The sequence below is a fragment of the Poecilia reticulata genome, linkage group LG19 (assembly GCF_000633615.1).
Source record: "Poecilia reticulata strain Guanapo linkage group LG19, Guppy_female_1.0+MT, whole genome shotgun sequence".
In the NCBI taxonomy this organism is placed as follows: domain Eukaryota; kingdom Metazoa; phylum Chordata; class Actinopteri; order Cyprinodontiformes; family Poeciliidae; genus Poecilia; species Poecilia reticulata.
In genome coordinates this window covers 1,267,344-1,277,571 of record NC_024349.1, presented here as the reverse complement: position 1 = coordinate 1,277,571, position 10,228 = coordinate 1,267,344, and the positions used below count along the sequence as shown (strand labels likewise).

The window sequence follows — 10,228 nt, the reverse complement described above, 5'->3', positions numbered from 1 at the left end:
AAAGTCTTGAAATTACGAGAAGAAAGTCTTGAAATTACGAGAAGAAAGTTGTGAAGTTACGAGAAGAAAGTAGTGAAATTATAATAGTCGTGAAGTTACGAGTAGAAAGTCTTGAAATTATAATAAAGTCGTGAAATTACGAGTAGAAAGTCTTGAAATTATAATAAAGTCGTGAAGTTACGAGAAGAAAGTCTTGAAGTTATAATAAAGTCGTGAAGTTACGAGAAGAAAGTCGTGAAATTACGAGAATAGTTATCAGAATAAAGTGTGTTATGACTGTAAGCTTCTTCTAATAATCACTGAGCCTGTTGATCATTTTGATCACTGCTGCCACCTGGTGGCCGGAGGCTTGTTTTCCAGTCTACAATGATAAAATCCTCCTGCCTCACTATCAGAGGTTTTGTACTCGAGGAACTAAACTGGTAAATGAACTGGCTTCAATAAAATCAGAGGATCTGAATAAAACCTGAATGTGTGTAAACTGGTTTCCAGATGAGCGCTCACAGCCTTCCCACTGCTCCCAGTCAACACCCTCTGCTGTGTTTCTCTTGAGGAGGAGGAGGCGCTGCTGAGCGAGATGGACGTAACGGGCCAGGCCTTCGAAGACATGCAGGAGCAGAACAGCAGGCTGCTGCAGCAGCTGCGCGAGAAAGACGACGCCAACTTCAAGCTGATGAGCGAACGCATCAAGTCCAACCAGATCTACAAGCTGCTGAAGGAGGAGAAGGAGGAGCTGGCGGACCAGGTCCTCACCTTCAAGACGCAGGTGAGGAGGTGAAAACAGTCCGACAGCACGGAGGAATGACGGTTCAGGTCAATTCAGTACGTTTTACATTCATTAGAGTTTTGTTTGGTGGTGGGACTGGCTTTCAAGTAATTACTTCTTTAATCATAAATAAGCAACATTTTCAATAAAAAAAACTTATTTTTTAAATTATTTTCTTATTTGTCACCATCTACAACAACTCTGAACAATCTTGAATTAAAATGAGACACAATCACGTTTAATGTCCTTTTTGATCAATAAAGTATGTTGGAATTTGAATTTAGGAAACTGGGAGACATTTTTATATTTTCCATATCAAACCCATCACAATTTGCATTAGTACATATAATTAATTATATATTTAATATGTATTTATTTTCCGTTTTCATTATTATCTTCATATTTTCCCATTTCATGCCGCCCTGGGAAACTGCCCATGTTTCAAATCATAACTCACTAATTACATATTGGTAGATATAATTAATGTTATATTTAAAAATTATTCCTGTATGTACATATTAAATACATTTATTCTTCTATATCGCCCCATTAATGCCGCCCTGGGAAACAGCCCTTGTTTCCCATATCAAAAACCTTCACAAATTTTATATTTTTACATATAATTTGTTCTATATTTAATAAATTATTTTAAGTTTTAATGAATTAATGACGCATTTAAATAATTCATCTTTTTTTCATTTATTGTGATTTGGCACTCCTGTGTCTCCATATTTTACTGGCTTTACTGGCTGTAGATGCAGCCGGACGTGTCTAATGTCTGGAGCTGCTTGCTGCAGGTGGATGCCCAGCTGCTGGTGGTGCAGAAGCTGGAGGAGAAGGAGGGAGTCCTGCAGACGACTCTGGCTGCCCTGGAGAAGGAGCTGGCGGTCCGGACTCAGGCCCTGGAGCTCAACAAGAGGAAGGCGAGAACACAACGTGAAATCACCACTGAATGACTTTTAATGTGGAAATTATAAAACCTGCAGTAAACAGGATGGATCCCTTCAGTGGGGCGCTGTGTGCCACATTAGCAGCCAGGAATTTGACCATTAGCTTTTGTTTTATTGCTTCCTTGGCGCAGCAGGCGGTGGAGGCTGCGCAGCTGGCGGAGGACCTGAAGGTGCAGCTGGAACACACGCAGGCCAAGCTGAAGGAGATCCAGGTCTCTGTGGCGGAGAACCGCACCGCCCGCGAGAGGGAGAGCAGCAACCTGAAACGGGCGCAGGTACGAGACGCTTCTGCCTGGCGCCGCAGAATGAGGCTGCCCTGGGCAACATGGCCGCCAAGACGTTTCAAATCAGTCCGTATTGATAACTACTGATTCGATTTAGTTCAAATGTCTAAATTTCACTCAGGTTACAGGGATTAAGAAACTGACAGAAATATTACATTTTTAAATGCCATCAAAATCAAACACAGATCAAACATATTGATAAGGTGGTTAATAATCAAAGCAGCTCTAAACAGACAGGTTTTCATCTTGATTTAATGGAACTCAGGGTTTCAGCTGTTCTGAAGTTTTCTGGACGTTTGTTGCATTAATCAATGCGATTGATTAAAGCTCAGATGTTGGTGCTTTAATCCTGGAAATGTTCCTCAGAAGGCCGTCTTTGTAACCGTCTTTATGTGGCTCTGAATGTTCAGCTTCTCTAGTTTCCAGCTGGAATAACTGTAGCTGTTCTGACTTTAGATCCTTTAGGTCCAAAGGCGGTTTTAGTTAAACCAAGTCAAATCTGAACAGGTTTTCATGGCGGGATCATTTTTATTTAAAGTCTGAACTTTGACCTGGTTCTGCAGGAGGATCTGTCCCGGCTGAGGAGGAAGCTGGAGAAGCAGAAGAAGGTGGAGGTTTACTCTGACGCAGACGAGATCCTGCAGGAGGAGATCAACCAGTACAAGGTGAGGAGAAATGATCGGCTCATCGATCGGCTCGTCCATCGGCTTATCGATCGGCTCGTTGATCGGCTTGATCAGCTCATCGATCGGCTCGTTGATCGGCTCGTCGATCCACTTTTCAGACTTCTGGGTTTTTATCTGGATTTTACGACAACAGAAACTGTGCAGTGGAAGAAAAAAACAAAATGCGGTTTTCAGTTTGATACAAATTAAAATCTGAAATGTGTGGCATGCATATAGATGTTAAAAGGTGGCTGAATATAAGCACACGCCACACTTTTCAGATTTGTATCTGTAAAACTGATGAACTTTGGTATTTTTCTTCCCAAACTTTGTGATTTTTGTAGCTGCTTCATTTTAGAGATACATTTGGGCCAGAAATTTTTCCCAGAAACAAATTTAAAACTGAAAAACTGTTTTTAAAATTAAAAAGAAGCGTTTGATTTCAGCTTCCTGGAGTTAAATTGGTGTCATAAAGTTTGTACTTTTTTTAAACTGTAAAAAATTTACGGTAAAGAATTCTTGAAAATGGACAATAATTTTAAAACTGGAAATAAAGATGAGACGAAAATAAAAAGTTTAATTTTAGTTATATGTAGCCAAGTTGTGGGTGTAATTTTTTTTTTTTTTTTTTTTTACTTAAAACTGAGTAGTTATTTTGAAACTGAAAAAATTTTGGGGGAAAAACTTAATTTTAATTTTTTTTTAAACCTAAAACAATTTAAAGTCTTAAAGCTGAAAACAGTTTCAGTTTTATGGACCTAATTGTGGACATGAAATTTAAAAAAATTAAATGGGGGGAAAAAAAATTGATACTTAAAAAATGTTTTGAAGCTGAAAAGAAATATTTAAAACAAAAAAAAAAGTTCAAAATTACTTTTCAGATTCAAATCTTTTTTTCTGGCCCCAATGTATCTCCGTACTGTGTTACTTTTGTGACGGTCTGACCTCCCCGCCCAGGCCAAGCTGCGCTGCCCCTGCTGCAACACGCGGGACAAGGAGACCGTCCTCACCAAGTGTTTCCACGTTTTCTGCTACGAGTGTCTGAAGATGCGCTACGACACGCGGCAGAGGAAATGCCCCAAGTGCAACTGCGCCTTCGGAGCCAACGACTTCCACCGCATCTACATCACCTGAGCGGCCGAGCGAGAGAGAGAGAGAGAGAGAGGAGGCTGAACCAAAGGAGAGAAGAGACCAGAGGGGGGAGCAGGAGGACTGCAGATTCACTCAGACATTTTTAATCTTTGGAAAAGATCGTTTATCAGATTGTTTTCCATTTGGTGACCAAACATGGTGATTTACCTGCTGAGTGTTTTGTGAGCTAGTTTAATAAACACACCTGTGAGGGAAGCGACGTTCTCACATGTCGAGCTTTTATTTTACTAGAACTAGTCGTTCCAGGGACATTTTTTTTTTTCCAAATTCATCTATTTCTACGGCTTTAAAACCACCTCATCCTGCAGCGCAAGCTAGTCTTTCTATAAAAACACTTTTTTAAATAGAAAAACTTGTTTCAAAAAACAATGGCCTTCTCATTTGGTGAATTTATTTTCGTGCTTTCAATTTGCGCATTAAAAAACCTGCCGCTCTGTCATCGTCATACCACTTCCTGTCGTCGTCTTTGTCGTTTCCCCCAGTAGTAACATCCGGTTGTTGATCTTGTGGCGCAAAAATGTTCCCATTGAGTTTTTAACAAAATAAACTGATTTCTGCAGACAAAAAATGACCTCATCCTAGTGCAAAAAATTAATATAGAACTTTTTTTTTTTTTTTTCAAAATTGGCTTCTTGCAATTAAGCAAATTAATTTTCGTTCTTTCAGTTTGTGCATAATAAAAACAAACTGCGCCAGCATCCTTCCACCACTTCCTGCTGTTGTCTTCTTCTTTGTTTCCGGCAGCAGTAACATCTGGTGTTGATCATGTGACTCGTTTGACTGGAAAAAAATGTTTCCAAAGCATTTTTGCAAAATAAACCGACTTTGATGTGGCCAAACAGCCTCATCCCAACAATGTTTTAGCGAAAAATACAAGTTTTTTCTAAACTTTCATGGTTTCATTAAGCAAATTTATTTTTGTAATTTCAACTTTTTTTGCGCATTAAAATAAAACGTGCTGCGTCATCATCCTCCTCCCACTTCCTGTCCTCGTTTCCTTTACAGTTTTCCGACATGAACCAGTTTCTACAGCCTCATCGTAGAACAAAACTTTTTTAAACAAGTTTTTTTTTTCTAAATTGGCGCGTTTCCAGTTTTTGTATCTTTAATTTGCCCGTTTAGAAAAATCTCCCTACCACTTCCTATTTGTCGTCTTCTTCGTCTTTCCCGCCTGTTTAACATCCGGTTGTTGATCACGTGACTCGCGATGCAATAAAGTTTCTATTGCGGGTTTAATCAAATAAACCGATTTCTACTGCTGGAAAAACGCACCTCTTCCGAGCGCAAATACTTTTTACTTAATTTATTTTTCGTCCCTCAATTTGCGCAATCCTGTGATCAGTGGAATCGAAGCTGGTGCGGCCGAAACCCAAACTTTGTTTAGGCCAGCAGAGCTGAAACCGGAGCGTGTTTCCTACAGAAAGTCCAAACTGCCCGGTTTGTGTTGCGTCTTTGCATTGACGACGCCTGAGAGACATCAGCTCGCTTGGCGCGCTCAGCGCATACAGGAGTGTTTGGATCACCTTGGGCACGCTCCTCTGTGTGTGTTCACCCCGTTGCCATGGCGCCTGCCGGAGAGTTTGACACAACATCTGCAGCTTATAGTGCCTCATTACTGATGAAATCACTTGAGTGGAAAGTCGTCCTTCGTGGGCTCCAGGTCCTCCTAGAGAGCTTTCCTAAAGGTTAGCCGTGACAACGGAGTACAAAAACATCTGCCTGCAGCTTAATTGCGCCAATGAAAGCTTCCCTCCGCTTTCTGATGATGTGAAGTATTTACTGGGGGTTTGGTGGAGCGTCTGTTTGACGTTAGCTCTTGTGGGAAAGGCAGTTCACACCAAGCAGCGCGCATAAGAGGTTCCAGGCTGCGGAGGAGATGAGCGAATGTGGGGAAAGAAGAAGAAAAAGAACAAAGTTTATCAGGCATTTGGGAATAGTTAGAGATTTCCTCAAGAACTGGAGAAACAACGGAGTGAGAAAATGACGGCGGGGTTGTTTCCTAGAGGAAAGTTTTCACACCCCTCCAGCGTTTTCATGTTCAGTCCGTTTAATTTCATCCGACTAATGAAGTTTAACTTGATGGACCGGAAGAAAAAAGAAGTTACTCTGTTTACCAAACTTTTTACAAGTGTGTTGCTCATTTTAAAGCCCTTTAAAATTAACTAACAATTCACATCTCTTCACAGCTCGGTCTGGGATTTCTCCCTTTCACTTGGATTATTCCCTCTAGTAAAATTTCTACCAGCCAATCAGAGATCAGAAGGAGAATTTGTGAATGATGACATATTTTAGAATTGCACTCTCCCTATGTTATTGTTTATGTATCATAGGCAATTTTACGCATGTGAACAACACTGGAGAGCAAAAAGACGATTCTTCTCGCCATCCGAAGCTGCACTGCTGCGGTGGAACAGTCCCTGTAAAATGAAACCTGTTGGTATTATTCATTTAGTGCCGGGCGTCACAGCAAAACTGTAACTGAACTGAAACACATCAAATTCCACAGCTACATGCTAAGTTTGTCATAGTCAAGCTAGCATAGCTTCCCTCTTCCTCGCTACTTTTTTCAATTAAAACTTTTTCCTGCTCTGAGCAGCAGCTCCTATAATGAGCTCAGCAGTTCCACCAGCTGTTTGCTAATTGCTGCTGGCTAGTATGAAGGAGCTGCTCTTTGAAGGCGGGGCTAGGTCCACCCACTGAATGGTTGCCATGGAGATTCAATGATTTCTCTAACATGCATGAAAAAATGAAGGAAAAACACACCAGGGAAAAATATTATAAATTGATGGGAAGATCAAAAAAGTTAATTTTGCATGATACCGGCCCTTTAAATTATTAACTTTTCAAAGTTTTTGAAACTTACTGAGTATCAGATTGAGGTTTGTGGTGATAAACTGAAGTTTCTGCAGGTTTTGGGTCAATTTAGCACAACTTCAACACAACTATCAGGCTCCAGTTTGGGAGCTGCAGCTCTGAGGAGGAGCTGCGTCTCGAAGGCGGGGCTAGGCCCACCCAGGCATTTTAACAGCTGAATGGTTGCCATGGAGATTAGAGGATTTCTCAAACCCGCATGAAAGAATCACAGCAAAACCCCAGGTTTGTGTTTGATGATAGAATAACAGAACAAGATGGAAAGATAAAAAAAAAGTCTTTTTAAATGCAGTTAGAATGTAGCCAGAATACATGAGCATGCCACACTTTTCAGATGTTTTTGATTAAACGGAAAAATAATTAGAAATTAAAAAAAGAAAGCCTTGAAGTTTTGCTTCAGTTTTGTTCTATCAAACCAGATCCAGTAAAACACGTTGCAGGTTGTAAAAGTATGAAAAGTTTTACTGGATTTGTGTTTTATTTAAACTTTTTTCCTGCTGTTTGACCAGAAGACGCTGCAGTTCTTCTCCTCTTCGCTACATGAGACAGCAGTGAGGCTGATTTTGAGTCCGCTGGCTTTGTTTGTGCATGTTTGTGCAGCGGCAGCGGCTACACCCAGCCCCAGACATTAATAACGCCACCCTGCGTCAGCGACGCTCTGTGTCCAAGCAGAAACATCTCCAGCGTCTTCCCGATGAGTTTTACCTTCTGGTAAACTTTCTGCGTCGCTCCGTGCAGAGCGGGATGATTTAACCTGCTAATTAATGTCATGTGTTTCTGCCCGGGCTCCTCTGGTTCCCCCGCTCGGCTCGCTGTGCGTAAGGGACCCCGGCCCCTGCCAGAGTCTTGTGTTTTTTGGCACAAAGCGCAGCATGACGTCTGCAGGCGTGGTAATAACAATGAGAGGCTGTAAATCCTGGACTACACGGTGTTCAGTGGGAAAACACGCAGGGCGTGGCCTGTAAAATGTTACAGATCTAACGGTGCGGAGTGAAACCGCGATACCTGGACTGATTTGTTTGAAAGTTTCGTTTGAAAAATGAAAGTGAAAAAAGTGTGAGAGATGAAACCGCGGCGGAGTTTCCTGTGGGCGCAGAGAGTCCGCGCTGCGCCGCAGCTACATAGGAAATGACTCATAGGAGCTGAACTGCGCAGCGTGGGTGTGTGCGCACTATTAAAACACGGCGCAGACTCCTCCGCATGACTCACTCTGATGCTCGCTTTTCCATGCTGAAAACCAGCACGGATTCCTAATCAGATGAACTTTTGGGAATTGCGTGGCCGACAGCGAGCAGCTCTCCTCCCGCACTCACCATGGCTTCAGCCGCAGTTTGCGCACTCATCTGCGGATTTATTCTAGCGGCTTCCACCGGGCTCCACGCGGAGAAAAGTGAGTAAATACATTTTAATTTTTCTCTAGTTTCAAACTTTTCCTCCACGCTTCTGGTCCCGCCCGGGTCCGGGTTCGGCGGTGCCTGTTCCCCGGACTGGACTGGAACAATCGCGGCTTTGTCTGTTTGTGGGAACCAGAATCAGGCTGGAGCCGCCAGATAGCGGCTCCGCTTCCTTTACCAGCTGCGTTTCTCACCGGTTCCGCATTCCGATGGGCTGATTTCACCGCAGTGCCCTCTGGCTGAGCCGGGTCAGCGCTGCCTGGGTCCATTTTGCACAAAGAGACATTTTCACTGCGCTGCACTCCAAACACACGGGATTGTTCTGCTTTGAAGTTCGGAGCTAATCCCAGAGGAAAACACCTCTCAGATTTCACTGAGGTCATAAAACCTGGAAACACAAACAGCCCCGAGTTCCTTCAGGCTCGAATCTAAACTTTTACATCTGGACATCAGCTGTTGCTACAACCACCGCCTTCAGTCCGCGACATGCAAACCCAGCGGGTTCAGAGTTCAGAGTTCAGAGTTCAGGTCAGAGGAGATGGAATAAAGCATGAAAAGATTCCGCCAAAAACTCACTTTCTAGAAAAAAGGTGGAAAAGTTTAGCTTTGTTTAAAAACTCCGAAATTTTCATATTAATCAAAGAAAGTTTATAGAAAAAATAAGGAATTTTCACAGTTTGAAAAGTAAAAAAATGCTAAAAATCTCTGAAGTTTTGAGTTTAATTCAGAATTTAATTTTTTAAATTAAAATTGTAAAGGAGTTTGAGATAAAAATTTTTTTTAACTTATTAATTTTCAGAATTTCAAAAGAAATTTGAAATTTATCTCAAGATATTTTTTTCTAGCAAATTTTCCTTCTTGATGCAGTTCATGGTGTCTTTTAATTTGATGAAAATGTTCAGTTCAACTCAAAGTTTTAGTCGTTTTACTGCCAAACCTTTAGATTCACGTTGATGCAGAGATTCTCTGAACCGAAATCAGTTTTTATTGAATTTATTAAACTTGGTTAACTGTAAAACGTTTAGGAAGAAATAGACTAAAATCTCACGTCAGCTATGCTAGCTTGACCTTGATAACCGTAACGTGGATGTGGAATTCGGTGTTTTGGTTCATTTAAAATAAAAACTGGTTCCCTGAACACCAACTCTTGTTGTCTGTTGCTATTTCAACAATTCTGCGTGTAACGTAACGCCGACAAAGACAGCGAGAAAAAAGTGTTTTTGATTTTTTTCAACCTTGTTTTTTCCTGCAATAAATGAATAACACCTTCATCTAATGAATAACACCTTCATCTAATGAATAACACCTTCATCTAATGAATAACACCTTCATCTAATGAATAACACCTTCATCTAATGAATAACACCTTCATCTAATGAATAACACCTTCATCTAATGAATAACACCTTCATCTAATGAATAACACCTTCATCTAATGAATAACACCTTCATCTAATGAATAACACCTTCATCTCCAGGTTTCCTCCAGCGCGGTGACGGATGGCGGGTAAAAGGATGAACTGTTTGGCCTCCGCCGTTGTGCACATGTTGTTCGCTAGCTAACGTTATCGTAGCAGGAGAGCAGAGGCAGCTTGTTCACATCGTCTGACATGTTTTCCGTCTGTCGATCCCGACAGCAGCCATTTTGTATGTATTTCTTTTGCACATTGGAGAGGAGTGTCCATGTATTTTCTGTTTGCTGGTCTTGAAGCCGCGGTTCATCCATGATTTACGCTGCGCTTGCCTACCAAGATGGCGCGGATCACTTCCTGCTCAGACATGTGGGAATAAGAAGCTCAGCTGCTTTTAAATCCTTTTTCAGCCGGTTGAGATGATCAGCGTCAGGTTTTTGTTTGATAAGCGTCACAGTGGATCTCCCTCTCTCTCTCTCTCTCTCTCTCTCTCTCTCTCTCTCTCCCTTTGTCTCCACCCCCCTGGTTTGAACAAAGGTCATGCTCCACTTCCTCCCTGTTACTTTTTGACCCCCGGAGGCTCCAGTGGGATGACGTGTGTCTGAACCGGGCAGCGGAGCAGCTGCTGACTCTCTCTCTCCCAGTGACTCTCTCTTTCTCTCCCAGTGACTCTCTCTTTCTCTCCCAGTGACTCTCTCTCTCTCTCTCTCTCTCCCAGTGACACTCTCTCTCTC

At 41.9% G+C, this 10,228-nt stretch overlaps 1 protein-coding gene across 4 annotated transcripts in view; it reads left to right on the top strand.

The window, feature by feature from the left end:
* The window catches only part of rnf40 (ring finger protein 40), a 25,570-nt gene extending 21,553 nt beyond the window's left edge, over positions 1-4,017 (top strand). For all 4 annotated transcript variants that reach the window (XM_017310869.1, XM_017310868.1, XM_008436318.2 and 1 more), the window contains exons 16-20: positions 554-766; positions 1,564-1,689; positions 1,851-1,991; positions 2,564-2,665; positions 3,623-4,017. In XM_017310869.1, coding sequence (XP_017166358.1) covers positions 554-766; positions 1,564-1,689; positions 1,851-1,991; positions 2,564-2,665; positions 3,623-3,799 — 759 coding nt within the window. In that variant the 3' untranslated portion in view covers positions 3,800-4,017. The remainder of the gene's footprint in view (positions 1-553; positions 767-1,563; positions 1,690-1,850; positions 1,992-2,563; positions 2,666-3,622) is intronic.
* Positions 4,018-10,228: the final 6,211 nt, after the last annotated feature.